The sequence below is a fragment of the Neopelma chrysocephalum genome, unplaced genomic scaffold, assembly GCF_003984885.1.
Source record: "Neopelma chrysocephalum unplaced genomic scaffold, ASM398488v2 Primary Assembly neopelma1_43, whole genome shotgun sequence".
NCBI classification, from domain to species: Eukaryota; Metazoa; Chordata; class Aves; order Passeriformes; family Pipridae; genus Neopelma; species Neopelma chrysocephalum.
Genome location: NW_020897702.1, coordinates 12033553 through 12058273, shown reverse-complemented (window position 1 = coordinate 12058273; position 24721 = coordinate 12033553). Strand labels below are relative to the sequence as shown.

Here is a 24721-nt window from a genome sequence, read left to right as displayed (position 1 = left end):
AGATAACAGATTCTACTCACTGTATCTCATAATTCAAGCTTGAGAAATACTCAGGGAAAAAATATATAAAAGCAATACTTCTTCATAGCAGGTCTTGTTTAGATGTTGAAGCTGCTGCTACAGAAACTGAATTGCTGAGCTCAAAAAATTTCAAGAAACAATAAATAGGTAGCAAGACTATCTTGTTATCTTAATAATTCACAAATGAATCTGGAAATACTTCCTCATCAAAGTTATATCAATCTTTTTTATTAGAAACCAAAAGAAGAACTATATAAGATGAAAATTATCTGTTACCTACTGCAGATGCTCTGAAACATCTGGCATGAATCACAGTTAGTCACAGCAGACAAAATACTTGGCCTTGAATCTAATCAAGTATGAAAAGACCCTTGTTCGTTCTTTGAAACTTTTTTTTGTATTAGTGTTGCTAGCAAATGAAAGTATTTTATCACATTAGTCTTCCAAGTAAGAGCAGCCAATGGTTCCCAGTGAAATACCAACATGTTCATACAATGCATCACAAAGATATATTGAGTCTGATACATTTAATTTTTTTAAAAGAGAATAATATATTTGGTATTGTGCTCATTTTGAATACTACATTGCTTGTCACACTACATTTGGTAATAGACCTCTTCAAATATATTTAACAAATTGTTCCATGAGTAATAACTACATATAAAATATATTCGTTGAAATAAAAAATCCATATGTATTTTCTTAATTAAATACAATATATACATTACGATCTGATTGGTTTAAGGTAAGCCAAATTTTGGGCTTAAACAAATTCACAGTGTACATTTTACCTCTGTAATAAAAATCTTTACAAGTGCCTGGATCTTAAACTGTGTTCATGTACTTCTTTTCAGTGAGTTTATGGAGAGTGAAGGTTTACCATCACCTAGCACTAGAGCAGGTCCAAACTGCACATTACAATGACCAAAAATAAAGACTCCTGATTACCAAAAGCAAATGTCGACTGTCCCTGTTACCTCAAATTCTGACCAACAGATTTTCCAAGGAGCTTGTCACAGGCAGAAGATATGCTTTGAGCAGCGCGGCCTCTAACACAGTCATTCAATGGTGCTGAACTAACTGCTCACTGCTTTGGAAAACCAGGCCCAAAATACTCAAGTGGGAACTCAAAATCAGTGGCCAGTCCTGCCCAAGGGAGATGGCCAGGAACTGTCCAGGAGCCAAAAGGCAGTGAAGTTATGGTCACATTGCCTTCCAGTCTGAGGTCACACCAACTGCCCATGCTCTACTACCTTTGAAAACCTCACTTTCTTTCTTCTCTTTCAGAGGAAGAAGCCTTGGGAGTTTATAAACCCTGAGTTCATTACACCTGGAGCCCAAGGACACCGATTGTCCCACATGCTCCACTGGGTGGCTAAACTAACGTGCCAAGCAGTTCCCCTACACTGTGACAAACAACCTCAGGACAGGCTGACTTCAGACCTTTGCCTCCACCTGTCTCCATGTGATTTCAAAACCCGTTCTAATACACATTTGGGGTTTTTTTCCCTGAAAATACACAGTGATTCCTCCAGAAATTATTTTAAAAAGGACTATCAGTAAATTCAGCTGGAAACTAATCTAAACTCATTAAAAAATAACCTCAGCCTAAAAGGGAGAGGCAGAAACATTCTGATACATTCCACAATAAATAAATTTCACAAAGCTAATTTTAAAGCAATTTCTGATATTTCCATCCTTGTTTCTTAAACATACAAGTCTTTTACAGGTGCATTCTTACACCTTAATGTCCCTGTCACAGTTTTTCACAACCCTTTCACTAATCTCAACCAAGCTGAAAGAGAAGAGAGATGCCCAATATAATATATGTTTATAACCGTCACAGAATCAGTGAGAAATACAAATTACTGTATTAACTGAGGAAAAAATTATCTGGAATTTATGCTGTATCTACCTGGAGAGAGAGAAACTAGCTGACTGTCCTGCATGGACATATTAGTGACACAACTAACAGCCAGAGACAGACACCTCATCTCCAGTTTAACAGAAAGGGACATAGAAGTATTGCAGTTGGCAGGGTGAAAGCACTAGAGGCTTCTGCTGATGGCATGGAGATTCTTCTTTGGAGTCCTAAAGAACACAGCACAAGGACTGAGCTTTCTCCAGTGGAAAAAAGGATAAGGGATGCAAAGAAGATGAGATTTTATGAACTTTTGAAACAAGATGCTTTTGTTTGCTATGGAGAGATCTGAAGAAAATGTTATGATTTAAACAAGTTTAACTATGGGGAAACATGGTCCCCCATGCATGCTACCACCAGAATTCAGAGAGGGGTTTCACCTAACATTTTAGTATCTTCTACCTTAAATAAAATTGTTACATTCAACCCCCCACCCTGCAGTTTGGGAGGTTCGGGTCAAGACATAAAAGCTGGAGAATTTGGGAATTCTGAAAGAGGTTAGAACATCAATGATTAAATATTATGGATTAAAAAAATTTTTTTTCTGGTCTCAGTAATAGCTTTTCAATAAACTTGGTGAAAAATACTTATTTATAAATGCACTGACTCCCATTGGAACCTAGGGATCTGTCAGGATAGTCCAGTCCAGCAGTGACAGGGATAAGTTGGGAGAAGTATAATACGGTGCTATGCATGTCTTGATAATTTACCTCTGCGTGGAAACATTCCTAAATTATTTTAATATCCCATCCATTTTTAAGAACCCAACCCCCCCCCCAAGTTGGGAATGCTGGAAAAATTAATAGTTTTTGAGATATATATATATATATAGATATATACATATATATATGTAAAAGCGTGGAATTTTTCTCTTTTGCTTCACTAAAATATATGTAAGAATCTTTACAAATGGAAATTTTCAAAAAATAAACAGAAACAGTAATGTAGGAAAATTTTAGATTTATGCTTTTAATCTTTCATGACTGGCCTTATCAAGATTCCACTGGAATTCTAAAAGAGGTAAATTGAGTATTTAAATTATCTCAAATTAACTCTTTTTCAGCAAGTAAAGAATAAATATCTTTATGGAAGTGGCATCCTCTCCCTACTGTAGACCCACAGGATTTGTCACTGTGTTTTTTCGATAAAGAATTGGAATGATTTAATTTCTGAATCTTCTGTATAAACGTGAGCTAGACTTGAGAAAAACAGAAATATGGCTTTAAGTGAATTGCTAACATTCTGTTGCATCTCTTAAACATTTCGGTTATCTCTTGCTTTCTTCTTCCTTAGAGTCAATTGACAGTTTTTCCCCAAGTTTCCTTATAAGTTCTGCCAGATCTTCAGAATTTTGAGATTTTTCCTCAAGGAGTTCATACCGGAGACTTGAGATGTCCTGTTTAATTTCCTTCAGTTCACCTGTAACAGATGTTAGAAGATCATACTATTAAAAAACAAAATAAAAAACCACCATATCCAAATATCTCACAATTATCACAGGTTTTCTTTGTATTTCTTTGTTGAAACAGAAAAAGCAGATGCTCTGTTGCCTGTTGGTGAATGGTGGCTTACAGACAGGAATATGAAGATGCAGTTCAGGAATCAAACAAATCTGAAGGCAAAAGTGTAAGAGGCCACATCAGTTCACAAAACTCACATGATCTCTTATATGGAAGCTGCTGTTCTGCTGCAAGAGACATCACAGAATCATAGAATCACAGAATCATTTAGGTTGGAAAAGACCTCTAAGATCACCGAGTCTAATCATTAGCACGGCACTGCCAAGCCCACCCCTAAACCTTGCCCCTAAGCACCACGTCTACATGTCTTTCAAATAATTCCAGGGATGGTGACTCAACCACTTCCCTGGACAGCCTGTTTGAATACTTCACAACCCTTTCTGTAAAGATATTTTTCCTAATGTCCAATCTAAATCTCTCCCTGACACTATTTGCTCTTGTCCTGTAACTTGTTACTTGGGAAAAGAGTCCAACCACCACCTCACTACGTCCTCCTTTCGGGTAGTTGTAGTGAGTGATAAGGTCTACCTTTGAGCCTCCTTTTCTCCAGGTTAACATCCTCAGTTCCCTCAGCCGCTCCCCATCAGATTTGTTCTCCAGACCCTTCACCAGCTCCATTGCCCTTTTTTGGACATGCTCCAGCACCTCAATGTCTTTCTTGTAGTGGGGGGCTCAAAACTGAACATAGGATTCAGGGTGCAGCCTCACCAGTGCTGAGTACAGGGGGACAATCACTGCCCTGGTCCTGCTGGCCACACTATTGCTGATACAGGTCAGGATGCCATTGGCCTTCTTGGCCACCTGGGCACACTGCTGGCTCATGTTCAGCCCATATTGACTGACACCACCAGGTCCTTTTCTGCAGATCAGGCAGATTGGGGTTGCCTGAGTCCTCTTGGGCAGCAACAAAGCCTCTCATTGTCCAAAAGAGAGCCGTCCTCTCCTTTTCCTACTGCACTAAGTATCTTTCTAGCATCAGAGAGGTGCAAACAGACAAGAACATCCCTGTGAAGTGCATTTACTAGCTGCTTCCAGCTAATAAATCACACACAAAAAAAGCTGAAGCATGTGCATCCCCATATATGAATTCACAATAAGAACACATACCAACACAAATGAAAATTCATACGGGAATGCCTCAAATCAACTGCTGCATTAAATGCAGTCTCACCATGGGAAATGCCTTGCGCATCACAGCAGCCTTCCCATGTCCAAAGGGAGTCTACAAGAAAGCTGGAGAGGGATGTTTTACAAGGGCATGCAGTGACAGCATGAGAGGGAATGGTTTCAAACTGAAAGAGGGTAGGTTTAGATTGGATATTATGAAGGAATTCTTTCCTGTGAGGGTGGTGAGGCACTGGAACAGGTTGCCCAGAGAAGTTGCTGATGTCCCATCCCTGTAAGTGATCAAGGTCAGGTTGGATGGGGTTTTAAGTGACCTGGTCTACTGGAAGGTGTCCCTGCCCATGGCAAGGGAGTTGGAAGTAGATGATCCTTAAGGAACTTGATGATCCTTAAGGTCCCTTCCAATACAAATGATTCCATGTTTCTATTATTACTAGAAGTAGCAACACTTTTGACAACTTGTCAGATCACTGATAGTTTCTGATGGGAGACAAGAGACAGGAATCCCATCTCTTCTTTAACTTCAATTTCATGGTAATTTTATATCTAGCACTTGTAAACATGTTGAGTGATTTAAGTATTTTGGAAACATTTTTTTTTGAGTGGGATATGTAACCACTTTAGTTTGTCTTGATTCTCTGATTAAACATACAATTCATCAACATACTCACCTTCATTGACTTCATCACTTTCCTTATCTATCTGAGCTTTCAATACATATCTTTTAATGAGACGTTTCATTATTTTCTAAAGAGAAGAAAGAAAGAAAAAAGTTTTCTTTGTTGGACTAGTATTGTTATGACATTTCAAAATATGAGCTCTCGTCCTGCTTTCAGCTGGGACAGAGTTCATTTTCTTTTTACTAGTTGGTACAGTGTGATTTTGATTTAATTATGAGAATAATATTGATAACTCACTGGTGTATTAGTTGTTGCTGAACAGTGCTTACCCTAAGTCAAGGACTTTTAAGTGTCTCATGCTCTGCCAGTAAGGAGGTGCACAAGAAGCAGGAAGGGAGCATGGCCAGGATAGCTGACTCAAACAGGCTAAAGGGATATTCCATACCACAGAATGTTATGTTCAGTATACAAACTGGGGGGAGCTGGCCTTAAATGGCCAATCACTGCGCTCTCTCTCTCTGTCTCTCCTTTTCACTACTACAACTACTACTATTATTATTATTATATTTTACTTTATTTAAATTAATAAAGCTTTCTTATCTCAACCCTCAAGTTTTACCTTTTACAATTCTCCTCCTCATCCCATGGGGTTCTGGGGGTGGTATGGGGAGAGTGACTGAGCAGTACTTAGTTGACAGCTGGGGTTAAAGTACAACAGCTCTGTTACCTTCTGTTGCATTCAGATATTTCAGTGTAGGACTTGACAGGTTAAAGAAATAGAATGTAAAAATCTCTACTTTCATCTATAGTAGATATTTAAACTTTATGATTCTGCACATGTATGTAGCTGAAAAATAGAAAACTAAAACCATTTTACAAATGTCAGAATTCACAAAGCTTAACTTACTTAACTGGAGTCTATAGGAATGATCAATATAGTTGTAGCTTTGATCTCCACATAGGTGACACTATCTGACCTTTACTGCTACCACAAGGTGACAATGACCCTGTTTAGCAGTGCTAATTGCTAAAAAAAATTGCTAATTGCTAAAAAATTGCCTTTTGTCATCAGTTTATTGTAAACTATTTTGATATTATTTTAATAAGTTATGTTTTCCCAATGTTGGGCTGAGAGAAAAAGGGACCCACAATTCTAAGAGTCATTTAGATTAAGTCTAAAGAGTCAGCTGGGACTCATCTAATCAAATACTCTCTCATGCAAATACACATATCTGTCACCTTTAATTCCTTCTATGGATAAAGAGAGCAAACCTGAGAGCACAGTTTACCTCAGACAACTAAAATGGATCAAATAGATCACACCATGAGAATGACTAACCTCTCTGCTAATAATAAGAGGAACCTAGGGCAACAAATTTATTGTAAATTTTACCCTTCCAGGAAAAAAGAATTCTGCCCCTGATTCTCCCATTAGTTCAAATGACTTGAAAAAGAACAAGGTATCCAAACACCTTTTAGGAGCTGTATTTCTGTCTTTGGGTTTAATATTTTCATATGGTGTAGTCCATGACAGCAAAATACTTTATGTTTTTCACTATAAGATATAAAATGTACATAGATTTATGTATCTGCTTTTGTCTGCACTGTAATAAAACCAGCCAGAGCTGGTTGTGAAGTGAGTCATCCCAGATTAGTTGTTCCAGACCATCACTACAGTCATGCTTGCAAGGTCAGCAGCTGTACTGTTTATTCTAATAATCCAAGAATGTTTCAAATAGAAAGCCACACATCTTCATGTTTATGGGGTAAAATTTTAATCTTAATATCTATCATTGCATCCTAATGAAATTGGCTGTGAAAAAGTGAGGCAGTTTTTGGAACAGACTTGTGCAGACACTGTATAACATAAGAATGGAGCAGATCTAGCCTGCCCAGGGGCAAGAGCTTTTTTTCTGTCTTATGGTCAATAAAGTATACTTGTTTTCTATACCCTTTTCATTCAGATTGTCATGTTCTATTTACCAGGCAGCTCTTGCTTCTTCCTTTCCACCTGCTGTATAGTATTTTAGGAAGGAAAGTAGCAGTCTCTGGATCAGAATAGCTGGCCCTTTGGTGGACTGTGCTGGGTCTCTTTATACTTAACTGCGCAAATGCTCACTGCTGTTGTTTAGAAGGCAAAGAAAAAACAGACTGTATCGACAGCATAAAGGCTGACAGATATTTGCAGTGCTTGAAGTATTTGTATACAGAGGTGTGGAACAATAACCTGAGCTGCTTCAGCAGATATAATAGGAAGTTGTTGAGGGTTTTTTTGGTTTTCTCAATTCCCATTGTACATTGAAGACTCATCCTGTCTCTAAAATTAAAAACATTTCTCAAGCACTTTAAAATATTACACTATAAGGGTAGCATTTAAGAAACAGAGAGGAGAGAAAAACACCCCCAGATTGTACTGCAAATACCTACATCATTACATTTATTTGGTATATATACAAGGCCTGCGAATTTATTCCTGACTGATGTTGTTTAGCATAAATTCAAAACTGTCCTCAAGACATCACTCTGCCAGTTCTACTACTTCTTGATTTTGTTCAAAAATAAACTGATTTTTACCTGGTATTGTCTTGGAGGATTGTTTAAACTGTTTAAGTGAATTTCATCTGAGCTTCTTATACTTGATTGCTTCCTTTGACCAAGCTGAAATGGAAAGATTATTTATAATTCAAAATAAATAAAAGAAAAATACAGATATATCGCGTATGTGTCGTGCATACATACATCATGTGACAGAACAATAACTGTTAAGTTCAACTGGGAAATGTTAATTTGTTGTGGTAAAGTACTCATACATGTACAGAATTTCAATACAAGAGTGAAAAAAACCACTTTCAGACTGTGCTGTAGTAAAGTAAGAACTGGTAGATTTTCTCTATTTACTCTGCCTCTCACCTGCTCCTAACATGTCCAAGGGACCATAATAGAGTGGCTATGTCACTCTGGGCTTTCTCCTGCTCCTCTGATGCACAGGAGGGGGAATCCACATCAGGAGGAAGGCAGTACTGGTGTGGCACAGCCTTGTAGGCAACCGATGAGGGAATATCAGGGCAGGTGTGTGAGAAGCCAAGGAAAGAGGGTTGGCAGCATTATCCCTTTCCTTTTTTTTTTCATAGCACTTGCCTGTAATTAATGTGACCTCCATTACCACAAAATACACAAGGAGTTTGCTTCTCCCCTCACTGGCTGAATGTAATTGCTTATGCAGTTCATGCCAGGGACAACAAGATTATCAGCTGACATTTTTGAGTTGCATCTTCTTTACTACACATGCTGAAAGGGCATAAATCCCCGATGAAACATGGAGGATACAATTTGTAGGCTTCATTATTGATTTACGTCTTTGAGAAGGACTAAAGAATCACAAAATGGTGAACTGAGACTCAAGTCGAATGACTGGGCCGCAGTAAGAGTGAACAGCAACTGTCAAAACAAATATTATTACTTTACATAAATAACAGGGCCAGTTCAACAAGTAGTGCTAGAAATATAAAGATTGTGAAATATAAATAGTGATTGATCTTGATGAGGAATAAGTGGGACTGAGAAAGTCTGAAATTTTACATGGTCCAATAAAATTTTTACTGTTTTAAAGGACCAGACAATCATTGCAGTGTCTCAGATCCTGTGGGATTTTGTTGTACTTCCAGGGAAATTCTCTATGTTGTGTCTTAACACACAGAGCACCTACAGATAAGCAAACTGGAGCATTTTGAAGCCTGTTAAGCACTATGTGCTGGGATGTGCTGGGATATAATTCATTAAAGAGGAAAGCAGGGAAGGGTTAGATGCTTATGCAGCTGTACACTGGGAATAATTTAAATACTTTTAGATTTTGTTTAGCATTTCATAGAATCAAAGAATGGTTTATGTTGGAATGGATATTTAAAGACCATGTAGTCCAGCCCCCCTGCCATGGGCAGGGACACCTTCCACTAGATCAGGTTTGTATTTTGATATTTTTTCCTGAAGAAAAGTTCATACCTATTGGTAAAACACATTTATTTGCAATTAATATAAAGTTTACAATGAACTTGGATTGTTTTCTTTAGAAAGATTCACAAATTGTATGCACATCCTTGTAAAAAACATTATCCCTCTATTCAGACTATGTTTATTTGACTAAGCAAAAATAATGATAGAAGATACATAATAATATAAATATAAAATTAATATTTGTCTTACATATTAATCTACATTTGGATGGAAATTAAATAGAATATGTATAAAAAAAAAAGTTATTTTTGCTTTTTCTCGCTTGAATAAAGCTACTTTAAATGTTTTGAATATATATTAGAAAACATAAGTTTATCTAAACATTGATACTTAAACTAGCTATCTGATTTATGATAAAAAGGAATGGCTAGTGAGTTTACACAACTGTTTAATCAGTAGGTCTTTCAGGATTTTAGAACTATTAATACTGTCCTGGGCCTCACTTTTACTACTGGGTTAAAAGAGAAAAACAATCTTCCTGCTATTTCATCCCCTGGATTTCTCATGCACTATTTCTGGAAATAATATAGTAGAGTAAGAGGAAAAGCATACTTTCTTTGCAGTAGCAGAGGGAAGTTTCCTTGGGTAAATCTGCCCTAGGCCATTAGCTTGGGCTACAGTTGTGTGGCTGGTGTCCCAGCATTCCTGGATCTCTGACTTTGCAGCTATGATATCATTCATGATCCTGTTACTGACCAGTTTATGTATAATCTACAGATTCATTTATTTTTTATAAATTTTTAGTATTTACTATGCATTTTATTATATATTTTAAAAGTAATCTGTCATGCTGGTTACCAGTTTCAAATTTATATTACACTGGTTCACTTCAAAAGTTAATCAAATGCTTAACTACAACTTCATTTTCACTTGAAATAGCAAAACTGGTATTATGTGGCAAAATCGGTTAAGTGAGATACTGCAAATTTGTAAAATCAGGCATGCCATAACAAATTTATCTTAACTTTTACCCTTCAGCACTTTTTTTGGAAAGAGTTATGTACCTAGCTAGAGAGTGCACCTTAAAGTTGGCTGGTAAATCATAAGTGTGTAACTTCTTTAAATCTGCTTATATGTAACACTAACAGGACAGAATATCTACTGTTTGTTGCTGAATGACCACTTGGTGGCAGAGATTGCCAAGATTTCATCATAATGTCAAGTAATATTTTTAAATTCTCTTTCATTTTTATGCCTATGGTTTTTTTTTTCCCCAAAATTACTACTAGAGTACATTCAACTTGTCATACTGATAACTGAACTAGAATTCATATTTTCAAGTTAACATTTTTTGAACATGAGTGATCAAGGGGGAAATAATGTAAATTAAATAAAACAATGATACAAACCCCCAAAAATAACTCATCTCCTTTATGATCTCAGAGGTTCCTTCCAATCCAGCTGATTCTATGATTCTATGATTCTATGCAGCACATGTGCATCATTCCTCTTAGAAAACACCTTTGTCTTTAAACTTTCTTCTCATTTCATCATTCTCTAGTATTACTTAAAATTGAATGCAATCAGAATAGGAATGTAATTATTGTAGCTGTTTTGTTTACCACTCTGTTAATGTCTTAAATCCCAGTTTTCAGAAGCAGGTGATGATTTGGAATGCCAAAAAACTGTACATGCTTGGACCAGAAGGGAGTGTTCACAGAAAATCACTCAGTTTGTGCTCCCATAACCTAAGGCCACCCACGAACATTTCAGAAACATTGTTTTGCACTAGGAAAGTAAAAGTTCACATATTTTTCTTATTTAAATGGAGGTTTAAAGTAGTTTCAATAAATAGTTGTCCCTTATTTTTTTTCCTGAAGGGCCATGTTTCAAGAACAAGGTTTAAATACATCATCTGCAACTACTGTTTTTTAGCTCAGGAAGATGAACAATTTCTGTGACTCTTAAACAATAAACTTTCTCAATTGCAAGGCAATTTTAAAATTTAGAATAAAAATCAAAGCACATTTCTTTAAAACTCTCCTTTTTCTTCATTTATTTCTCTCTGGTTTTGGTTTGATTTTCTTGTTCACTGTATGTTTAAAACTCCAATTCTAGCCTGAAACAAGAAATCTACAAGTTTTAATCAACAGCCTGAAAGAAAACATCTTCACAGCTTTTCATATTATATACAGATATGTCTCAAGAAATTAACTTCTAGTGTGCTACACTTTGAACACAGCTATGTAAATTACTTGCTGTTTAGCACTGACAGCATCTGGCTTTGTTTTGTGCCAACAATAATCAGGGCAGAGCTGGCTCCAGGAGCAGAATTTCCCCCCTTCCAATCCTAATTCTTGTCTTCACACTCACTCTGAAGCTGCTGGTGCTTTTGCACTGAGAAGATGCTGGCTGTGCAGCAGAAAGACCCACAGGCTGAATCTGAATCAGTAAACTCAAGTGTGTGTTAACATTATTGGGCTCTGCAATGCAATGTCTTCTATCAATAAACTTTTACTCTCCTCCCAGGTAGGACTTGCCTCAGAACAGCTTTCTACCTTCCTAGGCAGTTTGGCAACAGGAATGGTCTGAAGACAAGAGCTTGCAGCAACCCTTTGCAAGGAAAACTACTTAAATAGGGGCAAGCCATTCCTGAATTAGCCTCAACGCCCAGATAAGCTACCCTTCACATTTCGCTAGCACAAGCACAGCCATTAAGTCTAGGGTCTTGGGTCTGGTCTTGTCAAATCTTTTCTTATCTTTGCACAGCTCATTGCGTTTTAGTAGCTCCTTGCTCAGCAGTCACAGCAGCACCAACACACTCAGCACTGAATGAGTCCCAAGTCAAAATCCAAAAGTCTGAGAATGCCTTTGAAAAGATGCCATTAACTGGCCTCAACAACAACGAATTATCAACAGTGGGTCAAAAAGTAACACAAAAGTATTTTAGTTACTTTTTAGAAGTGCACAGGATGGTAGCATCTCATAGATTCAGGTAAAGTCATCTCCACAGCATGTAGTGGTCCAAAAAGTAAGTAAAAATGTAATCATCTGGCAATAGCAGTCACCCTGCTGCAAAAGCTGGTGAATGAATAAATGCAACTCAGATGCTTTATGTTTTTCAACATAAAAGCTTTCTTTTTTTTATTTGATTTGCAGTTTTATAGCTGCTTTGGCTGGGGAGTAAGCACATTTCATTTAGGATTAGTTACACTAAAATCTGCAGTGAGTGTAAAGCATTAATATTTGAAGACTAAAATTTAATTCAGGGCTAGGAAAAAATCTGATAAACGATGTTTACATCCTTACAGCTCTCTTTCAGAGGGACAGCCATAAAAGCTGATACACCTGTTACTGTTTTATCTAGAACTGGTAATTATTACACTTTGCATCCTTCTAGCAATCTGAATTCCTAGATTTGAAAGGAGTGATAAAAATACAACTTCTTTCCTTAGGGTGTATAAATGAGATTTTTAAGAGTATCTGTTTTAAAGAACACAAATTTCATGCTGAAAAGTCACTAAAACAAGCATTTAACTTACTTATGTGATTTTCAAAATCGCAAGTGAATTAGAAAAGAGCCATTTGTTGTTTCTCACCATCACTCAATGTTAAGTTTATATGTATCTTATTTGCATGATTTTTCGGTGATGACTTTATCACTCACAGAGGTTTTAAAATCAAGTTTAGTAAATGTCAGTCATTAAAAACCTGAGCAAATGAAGTATCGCCTCTGTCAGGTCTTAAATACATTAAGATTAGATTTCCCAAGTAAAATGAAGTGAGATCTGTGAAATACTAGAGAAATTACCAATAGTACACATGAGACATTTGAAGTTTATAACAATCTTGACTTTGGTAACAGTGTTTGTAATACCTGTGTTTGTTTTCATAAACTATTATAAACTTAACCAGAGGCAGAGGCTTGTCAGAGGCACAGTATTTTTCCTAAAACTCCATTTTTTCCACCTAGGATTGCAACCAGTTTTTCTCTTCTATTCTTCAACTCTGTGTTAGAAAATGTGCTTGTCACACTGGTGACAGAGAACTGACAGACACACATAAATTCTTTACTGTTCTCTAGTCTAATGGCTAATGACTCTTGACTACAGACTCAAGAACTCGTAACATTGAACAGGCCTCTACTCAGACTACCACACATTTTAACAAAGATCCTTCCACATTTAAATTTCCACAGAAGACAATTTTGTTTCTGCTACCATGACAAATTTTAACCTTCTTTTTCTTTGTATGCTCACCCTTCCACTTGCTCCATCTGATCAGCTGTCTTGCACGGTTCTTTTTCCCTAACATGTTATAATAGTGCTAGAATAGTGCTAGTCTTTAAATTTCCAATATCACCTAACATTCCATATTCTCCTAAAGCAATTAGGATTGATTTATGCCAAGACAGTGCAGGAAAAATACACTGACTACAACCTCCTTAAGCAAGCCCAGTGAATCGACTCAAGCTCTTTTTACTGCACTTGTGTAAATAAAACAGATAAAAAAAATGCTTTACTATAAAAGTAGGCTGCATTTTCAGTGGAAGCAGAGACAGGCTATCAAGGGGAATTTAGAAACTGTCCAGGCATGTGAGGGTGGTGTTAGGAAAGACAAAGCTTGTCTCAAACTGACATTTGGAAGGGTAATAAGAAGAACTTCTACTGCTACAATAACAATGTAAGGAGAACAAGGAAAATGTGGGCCTGTTGCTCAGTGGGAAAGCAGATTTAAGCAACAGTGGATGACAGTAAGACTGAGGGAATTGATGCCTTCTTTGCCTCAGGCTTCAGCAACAGTCTCTCAGGCCTCTGTGGTCAGTGAAGGGATTCGAGGGGATAGGGCTTACTTGAGAAAACTTGACCCAGGCAAGTCCCTTGGACCCAAAGGGCTGCATCCACAGGTGCTGAGAGAACAGATGAACCCCTTGCAAATATGGAATCATCTATGAAAAAACATGGATATTGGGAGAGGTCCCAAAAGGCTGAAGAAAGACAAATGTCAAACCCATCTTCAAAAAAGGTCAAAATTATGATCTGAGCAAACATGGGCACTCAACCTTCCTTGAGTCACTGGCTGGAATGAATAACGAATCCTCTTGGAATACGTAAAAGGACAGATGGTGACTGGAAAAAGTAGGTGTGAATTTATGAAAAGTAACATCTGTCTGACCATCTAGATGGCATTCTGAGATAAAATGACTTGCAGATAAAGGGAGAGCTGGAGATGTCTTCTGACCTGACTTTAGCAAGGGTTTTAACATCGTATTCTAGAATATTCTTGTACCCACGTCAGTGACTGACTTCAGTATGGATGAAGTATATTGAGAAATTCATGAGTAAAACAGGGCAACAACAAAAATGAAGTTAAAATTATTTTTATGTTTTAAAATTAGCAGTCAATATACACAGGACAAAATTACCTTGTTCATCTCCGCATCTTCCTGAAAGTTTTTCTTTTGGCACAGAAATGGTTTAGAAATACACTTTTTGATTCTGATTAGGAGATACAGCAAAGATTTTGGGCTTGGCACTAAGTTGAAGGGTACTGGAAGAGTTCTCCCTTCTTCAAAGTAAGAAAACCAAAGTTTAGCCCTTGCAAATTTCCATTCTACATCAGCATCATCCTGTAAAATGGAAACACAGCTGTTAATACACTGTTAATGCCACTTTGACTATTAAAGATGCTCTAGTTAAACTTTACGTGTGTTTTGAATGTAATGGCTGAAGTTAATCTCAAACACATCAAGAACTTGCTTATGATCCATGAAAACCAAATTTCAGTGAATGGAATTGTTCTTATTAATCCATTTAAAATAATACAATTACAGAAGAACAGAATGGATTTAATTTAAACATTGCTTACTCCAGGGTCAGTGCTATTAGTCTGCAATATAGGATTACAACGACAGACCCTGTTAATAGTCTACAGACACTATTACTCTATTACTTTAAACATGAAGTTAAAAAAGATTAGGTGATTCTTAGATAATTCCTTCCACTTGCTGGAATATATGATTAAACCAGATATGCTACCATCACCATGGTTTATGTTTAACATTTAGGATCATCAAAACAATCACTTTATTCCACCCTGCAACGTTTAAGAGGGTTTTCTGCAGAAAGGACTGACATCATGTCCAAGGACATAACTCAGTATTGCTGTGCCTGTTTTTAGAAGCTGTTTTTATCCAGTCAGCATATTTTTGGTTAAGAGATTGCTTTTTAATGCTCTAAACCTGATAGGTTTGCTCTGTGGCTTCCTGAGTCAGAAGAATATGAATCTCCCTAGACAATGTGCTGCTCTTGCTCAAGCCAGACAATGCTACGGCCCCAAATCAGAGCCTAGAACAGGGGACCAGAGCGGTGTCAAACCTGAGCATGCAGCCGTGTGGCAAGGGCATCATCTGGGAAGGTCTGAGATGGCCTAGCTCCTGAAGATCTGCTTCCTTTTTTTCAAAACAATGATAATGATTTAGCCCTCTGTTTTCCATGGCATGCAAAAGTTCACACTGATTTTCAGTAGCCTTGCTGATTACTTTGTCAAGTAAAGTTTTGTTCAGTGCAGAGGTCTAGAGCAACAGTCATTTAATGAAAGAAGAACACAGCATGTTAGAGACTTGCTTGCAAGGCCAAGGCATAGGAATGTGAACATCCTTGCAGCAAGAGGGACATTTCTCTAATAATTACAAATGAGGCAAGTGAAAGATTCACAAAGTCACACCATGCAGACATCCTCTTCAGGAACATAACGGAGTTCAGCAGCACTTTCTTATTCCAGTCTGATTCTTACTAATGCAAGCACGGGCAACTTGCAGGTATTGTATAACAAAAATGTACAGTGGAATTAGTATTTTCTCCTAATATATTCCAAAAGCCTATGTGTTACTTTTCTTAAACAAGATGTCAACAAGAAAATTTTCAGAGAGATTTATATAATTATTTGTAACAGTAAATGTGGTGATACTTCATCATAAAATCAGTTTTTACCTCAATTTCCTGGAATGAACTGTTGATCATTGCAATAAGCATGTTCAGTAAGACGATGACCATGGTAACATTATAGACTCCATAAAGGACATAACCAATATTTTCAATAAATTTGTGTTTATAATTGATGACAACCGATTTAACTTCTGAGAGTCCAAATATAGCCCAGAACAATGTTTTGAAACTTTCTTCAACACTAAAAGGAGAAATCGAACACATGCATATAATACTGAAGAAAAGCTGTATATTCTTATTGTATAAATTGCCAGTTAGCATTTTTACATGGTGTACAAATTTTTCCATTATCATAATGTAGAACTCTACCACAGTGCATAGCAATAGACTGTCTAATTTCATGCGTACAGGCTGTTTCATGATACAAGATTTCTAAAACTTAAGACTGACAATAAAACCATCTGTTTCAGTTTAGGAATTCTATACCCATCCTTGAAAGAATATCACAATGATTTACTTGTTAACTAATCTACATGCTACAGCCTGCTGAATGTAAATTAATGTAAATAAAAAATAATTAACCTGTAAATTATTTAAATTGTACCATTAGTTCACTTTGTATGAATTATTTCACCACTATTATGACAAACATTCTGAAACTGTGAGACAACAGGATGTCTGAGGGCAATTCATCAATTTTCATAAAAATGAGTCTCACAGACCATAATCCTCCAGCTGAATTTTTACTATTACACAATTTTAGTGTAAAACCATGGTGTGGACATACTGACTTTTTTTTCAAGTTAGTTCACTTAAATATATGTATTTCCTCTTAATCAGTTTATACATATACAGAAGTCCAAACTTCTGAGATACTTTTTCCTATCTATCTCCATCTGTTTGAAGACATATTTTCCCTTGCTTTGTTAAGGAGATCTCAGTTCCCCATGTCCAAAAATATAGTAGCATTGCAAAGCTACTACATTTTGCATTTAATTGCTTTATTGTTAAGGAAAAAAGTTACATTTTAATCAGTTGTACTTACGTTGTGAATGCTTCATTTTGCTTTGCCCCCAGATAGTAGGAATAGAGATTAAACATGCCGATCATGAAAGCTACAAACACCATGATAAATATCACCATAAACTTGAAGATGTCTTTGACGGTTCTGCCAAGTGATATCTGCAGTGGTCCAAAGCTTTCATTAGCTGGTAAGATGTAGGCTATTCTTGAGAAACTTAACACAACCGCAATTGCATACAGCCCTTCAGATATGATCTGAGGATCGGACGGATCCCAGTTTATTCTGGCTAGGAACAAAAGATGAGAACTGTCATTATTTCAAGATAACTGTATGCACCTATGGGGGGGTCTTTTTGGAACAGCAGTCAGAACAGCAATTGGAACAACATCTCAGGCACATGGTGTGACTCTTGTGGATGTCCTCTGCAGGGCTAAGAGTTGGACTTGATGATCCTTGTGGGTCCCTTCCAACTCAGGATATTCTGTGATTTCAAGATGAGAGAAGAAACCCATGGCAACTCAAACAGCACTAGTCACTTAGGTTTAGCTGACTGAAGTGAGCCATGTAACTAACTCTAAAACCTTTCCACAGTTCCACTGACTGTATTGCTTAGATCACCAGTGATTATAAAGGTGGACCGTAAGATCACTGAGGTAACTTTTTGGGAGCTGAATCCTTGCCTATAATAGAATTTAAGTAAAATTCAGCTTACAGTGTCAGGTGATGAAAAATGAGCTGTGACAAAATGAACTGTTTTGATGTGGGGATCTGAATTAATTAAATGGCCTTCACAACTCCAAAACTACATGAACAATAATATTTCTACATCTTTTCTACTTTACTGTCTTACTTATAATGAAATTGTAATGGTCCTTTCCCAGCAAACGTCAAACACCCATTTCCATCACCTTTTCTATCATCATTTCTATCAGTATCTTCTGCTGAAGCTAATGTACTCGTGAATTACTTGAATGTCTTTTAATGGGGAATGTGACACATTCAATTGCAGAGAGGAACATTTAAATTCAAACTTTTACTTAAATAAATATTTACAGAAAAGTGTCAGAAGTCCAAAGCAATACCCTTCAGAATACTTCCTTGCTGTAAGTCAAGATATTCTCTCATGATGTGGCAGGCTTAAATTCATTTGCTATTGTGCTTCAGGCAAAGAGAAGAGGTTAACCTGGGATGTGTTACCTATGTCCCAGGAGAGTGTTGCTATCTGTGACTACTTTACTGTAAAGGCCCTTCTCTCCAACATGTTCACATCTCTCTTGTACTGGGGAGCCCAGAACTGGACACAGCGTTCCAGCTGTGGCCTCACCAGTGCTGAGTAGAGGGGCAGGATCATCTCCCTCCACCTGCTGTCCATGTTCCGCCTAATGCAGCCCAGAATACTATTTGCTTTCTTTGCCACAGGGGCCCACTGTTGGCTCACGTTCAACTTGGTGTCCATCAAGTTATGTTTGCTACCCTATGAAAAAAGCTGTGGCACTAAATAACATTATTCATGTTGGCACTACCAGACACAGGTGCTCTCCAACCAGACTTCAGTGTACATGCATACACTAAAAAATGGCTCAACTGTGCTTCAGGGCATAACAAAGTCACAACCCATGACCGATATGAATGGAAACTGCCTTCCTAAATGATGCACCATTGTGTAGCATAAATGAGCTACAGGACTTGTGCTTGTCATAAGCAGACACTGTGAACATAAACAACAGTCTCTGTTTGCACATTCTTCAAGTGTGTGTTTCTGAAAACTGAATTAATATTTAACCACCTGTTTTTAGGACTTACGTGAAATCTGTAACTTTCCAGTAAAATTTGTCAGACTTACAATTCAATGTGTTTCAGAATCTATATATTAATTGCTCTGCTTTTCTACAGCCTGGATAATGCAGAAATGTAACCTTAAGAGAAATAGTATCTGAGGCACAGAACAGACATAGAAACTGATGTAATTCAGTATCTAGAAAAAAATATCTAATAACAGTAAGAGAGATGTGGTGATGTTGAGAGTGAACACTAATCAACAGAGCTTAATTTTTTCTCATTTGGGCGAAATAGCTTCTAGTCACTTCTCATATATGCCAAGCAAGTTTATTAACATTTTTCATCTCTTACCGGTAAAGACAGCGGATTGAAACATATTAAAGTAATACAACAGAGTCTCTGAGAAAACAATATATAAAAGATATATTGGTTATTTTGACATAGCATGTTTAAGAAGTTCATGCATCTCATTGCTTAGTTTTGTCCCCACATTACAGTAGATTCAATTCACAACTGCACCAACACAGATTGGTTTGCAGACAGTATTGTGTAATTGAATAGATTAAAATAATCTAGAAAAGGGGTGGGATGACAGTAAGGTTATTTTGATCTTAGATCATTTCAGTGCCTGCTGTTTAGAACACTCCCCAAAAGATGTATGAGCATAGCCAAGGGAACTGTGATCAAATAGTAGAATCTTAGAATCATAGAATATGCCAAGTTGGAAGGGACCCATCAGGATCATTGAGTCCAAATCCTGGCCCTGCGCAGGACACTCCATGAATCCCACCATGTGCCTGAGAACATTGTCCAAATACTTCTTGAATCCAGACAGGCTTGGTGCTGTGACCGCTTCCCTGGGGAGCCTGTTCCAATGCTCAACCACTCTCTGGGTGAAAACCCTTTTCCTGGTATCTAACCTAAACCTTCCCTGACTCAGCTTCATGCCATTCCCTTGAGTCCTGTCCCTGGTCACAAGAGTGAAGGGATTGGTACCTGCCCCTTTGCATCCCCTCACGAGGGTGTTGTAGACTGCAATGAAGTCTCCCCTCAGTCTCCTCCAGGCTGAAAAAACCAAGTGACCTCAGCTGCTCCTCACATGGCTTCCCCTCCACACCCCTCACCATCCTCGTGACCCTCCTTTGGACAGTCTCTAGTAGTTTAGTGTCTTATTTATAATGTGATGTACAAAACTGTACACAGTACTCCAGGTGAGGCCACACCAGTGCAGAGTGGACTGGGACAATCACTTCCCTTGGCCATCTGGTGATGCTATGCTTATGCATCTGAGGACACGGATGTCTCTCCTGGCTGCCAGGGCACTGCTGACTCATATTCAATTTACCATAAGGATGAGAAGGAGAAGGAGTGGGAATTTCTTTAGTAGTACATTGTGGAACTATGGTATTGGAGACTTATTAACAGAAAAATCAGTTCATCTTGGCCCCAGAAGTAAATCTTAACCATGTTCAATCAACTCACCCAAGGTGTAGTATTTTATGCTGGGGTCCAGTGTTGGACTAGTCAGATCTTTCATATGCGCATCAACGAAGTTCTGGGCTCTGGACGCATGCCAAAATGCCATAAACCTTGCTATGAATGATGCTGCAAAAATTGCTAACATACCAAAATCAAGCATGTTCCATAACTCAAAAAGGTATTCCTTTGGACCTTGAGACCAAATTTCTTTACATTCAGACCATATCATGCCTGTTTAAGACAGAACAGAGAAAACAATGTGTTCTTTTATCTTCACAATTGTTTTATTTTATATTTTTATTATATATAGAACATGCTCTTGGTTGCAGTCAAATTCAAAACAATTTTGATCAGTGGGAATTCAAACACAAAATAAAATCCTTGAATCTGAAAATTCATATACATTCCAAGACTTCTTCTCTTGCAAGTAATAATAACAATCTTTAAGAATTCTTTTTCCTGTACAACTATAAAAGCTTTCAAAGAGAGGAGTGGGATGTGAGTATTACCATCTGTTACAGACACAGGAAGAGATGGAAAGAGCAGAAATACTCTGGCGTGATCTGTGGTAGAGCTAATAGAGAAACTTCTAGAGCTCTTGTAAGGAAAGATATTTTACTTAGCTTGAATTTAACTTTCACACATTACTGTCTTAAGTAACAACCAGAATCCAGACCCTTAAAATATTTGGGTATGTAACCCTCACTGGATTAAAAGGTATTAGACTTGTAAATGAGAATCTGACAGCCAAAATATTTTGAAGGGCCTGTACTCAGGTTCTGATGCTGAATAGTACTACATCACTGAATTCAATGGGTCAGCTCAGAGTACTACTCATAGCACTCATTTCATGCCTATGCTGGGATGAGAAAAATCTACTGCCAAATGTTCAGGGGTCTATATTCTTCTCTTTTGTCAACAGTACATTCAGCTAAATACTGTTAGTTCTGCAGATATACTTGCAAAAAAAGAGAATCTTAGCAGAAAGAAACAATTGGACACAAAAAATTTGGCCCATCATGTGCAAATCTTTCCCCTTTGTAGTTGTCGCAGTGTGACTCAAAACCCCCGGAAAACTGGTAGACACTTTGCTTTGTTATTTGTAAAACTGAATTCATGTAGATGTAGATTTCAGGATGATGTAGATTTCACCTAAGTCCTTAATCTGAATGTGATCAGCTGGGAACATGTGAGTCCTGATGACATCCAGTATAAAACATGAGGCCCATGTAGGAATGCAGACAACTGAATAAACTCCCTTTGCCACAATTTTTCACAAAACATTGATAGCACAGGATTTAATTTAGTTCAGCTTCACTTGAAATCATAGCAAGACAAATTTAAGCAAAATTTTTTACCTATTACCCAAGAAATAATGAGCATCTCCATCCATGTAAAACATGATGTTTTCATCCTAAACAGCTGTTTTACATTGTCTGTTGTTTCATTAGGTCGGAGTTTGGTGCCATCAAACCTGTCAGCTGCATTCATGACAAGCAGACCAAGAAAAATGGTGAAAGAGGCTGCATGGGCTACAAACTTCATAAATGGTCCACGCATTATCCTCCCCAGCTGCAACAGAGATTATGAAACACAAGGATATTGCATTGACTTCTTCCAAAATAAAAAATATATAAAAAGAGCAGTAACACAGAAAGTCATATATTTCAATAATGCAAAGGAACAAATATTTAGAAAAATTTGTGTACTATGATGCCATGTTGACAGTTGCCTTTAGAAGTTTCTACTGATGTGATATTTTCAGAGAAAAATCTATCAGTTTCACTGATAGAATAATGAAATTAAAAAGATCTGTATTTTTAACTCGGTGATTTGAAATAATTCCATAATAAGTTTGCGGTATCTATGTCTATTACAAATAATCCAAGGTAAAATCTATTATAGTTGTTGGATTTCTTACATGCTAGTCATCTTTATGAGGCAAGAAAGAAATCAAGATTTTGACACTTACTAAAAATATTATCACCATGAATTAATTATGACTAAAGAATTTCATTTCCTGACTGACGTGATACTCAGTTTAGCACAGTTATTGGGCAGTTTTCCCAATTTATTTTCTTTTTTTAAAAAAAGTTGTGAGGCCTCAAAAGGTTATGTTTATAGTCCTGTAGAGTCTTAATTTCCTCCTGACTACTACAATGGAAAAGTTCTCAGCTTTGTCATGACTAAGAACAACTTTAAAATGGTTTAGTGCAACACTTCAAAAACCTAAGAGTTCCACACAAATTCACACAAGGTTGAATTTCTAGGAATTATTTACCTTATTTTAGAGAGTGGCTGTATTAATATTAAAAGTCTTAGCTTGTCCACTTAGTTGGAAGCTGCAGAAAAATACTTTTTCATTTTAGACTAAGACTGTACTTGTATCTAAAAAAATTGCTTGGAAATGATTGAAAGCAATTACAGATCAGCAGTTACATATCTCAGCTAAAACATATAAAAATCTGTAGCCTGGAAAAAGTAGGTGGAAACAGAGAGGTATGTTATTGGTACTCATATTTTTGCTGCAGAAAATCAGAATATTGCAGTCAGCTTTTACAGAAACATGAATAAGAGGATGGAGCCAAGGATGCAATGGTAAGATCTCAAACACAGATCACATTAGGAAGACTAGACAAATGTAAATATAAGATACTGTTAAGGGAACACTGTCAAGGTTAGCAGGCATAAATTTGTTATATTACTTTTCAAACCAATGCCATTTATTATGTTTCTCATTCAATTAAATTAATTTCTTTTTTATTAAATAAAACAGTCTGTCAGCCTCATGATATGAACTTCAACAACCAATTATTTTGCATGAACTACAAAGAGAACAGCTAATTGTCATGGGGAAAAATTTTATTTCAAGCTAGGAAGGTACAGTCATAAACAACATACAATAAAGCAGAGTTGGAAAATTATAAAGTACCTTGACAGTGTCCTTTTAAATGTATTATTCTTGTATTCATAAACAAAGATGAGTTAGGAGACAGTTGCCAGAGAGAGACATAACCAGAAAAGAAGAAAAAATACTAAAGAAGGTTAATGTTAATATATCCCTTGATCAAAAACCATAAAATTTAAGAGAGTGAATTCCTAGTACCCCACCTCCTGTCCCTTCTAAAGAAACAGAAAAGTATTTTTTACATATATATAGCAAAATCTCTCTAGAAGCAGAATTTTGGTTGAAGTGATTACAAAACTGCTGGAAGTTATTATGATACTACTATATAACAATGATCCAATGAAATTTTGAAATTACACTTCTAAATTTCTGAATTTCCTTATGGAGAAGATATAGGTCAGAAAATGTGAACTGGGAGGAAAAAAAGCAGAATCTAAAGCCAAGGCCATAATCTTGCAACTCTGGACTTTTCCATAAACTAGAATCCCCCTCATACACTTTCATTGTGCATTCTGACGTAATAAATTCCCTTCCACTGCACTTCCAAGGACATAATTTTCTAAGTGCTCTGAATCTCTCTGTGTTTTAAGTGATCTAGAGTTTTCTTTTGGGTTCTTTTCTGGATTCTGATACTCTATACTATGTTTTTTGGTTTGCTATGGAGTTTTGAAGAGTGTTTTATATGTTGTTTTAGGTTAGGACAAGATATACAATAGTTACATGGTGGACACTGACACTTATCTGTCTGTATAGAGGGTCACCTGTAACTGCTGGGGTCTGTAGTAAGTGATTCACATTATTCCCCACTTGTAACTCTGCAGAAACAATTAGTATTGTAATATTATGGAGTATGGCATTGATAAAGAAATTATAAAATGGGACTCCAGGTAGCACATCTATTGCAAAGGAGAAAAGGTCTGATTAAGAAAAAACCCCTAGATTATGCATATACTTTTTTAGTAAAAACAATTTTTTAGCTCCTCATATACTGGACACAATATTCAATTTTTTTTCCTCTACCACAATGCAAAAGAGGAATGTGTATAACTCTCAGAACAAGCTTCTAGGAAGCATTTAGGAATTTTTCAAGTTGCTTCTTTAAAAATACCAACCTCAGGTGACTGGGAACAGCAAAAGATGACTCAGTTTCAAATGTAGATCCTTCATCTTGGCCAGAGGTTGACCGAATTACTTATGAGTTCATAAAGCTAAAAATCTAAATTCTATTACTAAAGCTGAACAGCAGAGACATTAGAGATTCCTGCAGATAACTGAAAAAAGGTTTTAATCTTCCATGTCATGTAATAAAATATTATTCTAGAAATTTGTGCTAATGATGTCAGTAGTTACACTGAATTAACAATTAGAAATGCAGAGCAAAGAGTTTACAAAATTTTGAAATGCCTCTGCAAGGATCAATGGCTGA

The 24721-nt window shown here is 36.8% G+C and overlaps 1 protein-coding gene across 1 annotated transcript in view; it reads right to left on the bottom strand.

Annotated features, from left to right (window-relative positions):
- Window positions 1–2781: 2781 nt before the first annotated feature.
- The window catches only part of TRPC6 (transient receptor potential cation channel subfamily C member 6), an 85235-nt gene continuing 63295 nt past the window's right edge, over window positions 2782–24721 (bottom strand). The window contains exons 5-12 of the mRNA XM_027677360.1: window positions 21746–21959; window positions 20391–20618; window positions 17151–17415; window positions 16151–16346; window positions 14584–14787; window positions 7782–7865; window positions 5259–5334; window positions 2782–3361 (exon numbers count right to left, since the gene is read on the bottom strand). Coding sequence (XP_027533161.1) covers window positions 3210–3361; window positions 5259–5334; window positions 7782–7865; window positions 14584–14787; window positions 16151–16346; window positions 17151–17415; window positions 20391–20618; window positions 21746–21959 — 1419 coding nt within the window. The 3' untranslated portion in view covers window positions 2782–3209. The remainder of the gene's footprint in view (window positions 3362–5258; window positions 5335–7781; window positions 7866–14583; window positions 14788–16150; window positions 16347–17150; window positions 17416–20390; window positions 20619–21745; window positions 21960–24721) is intronic.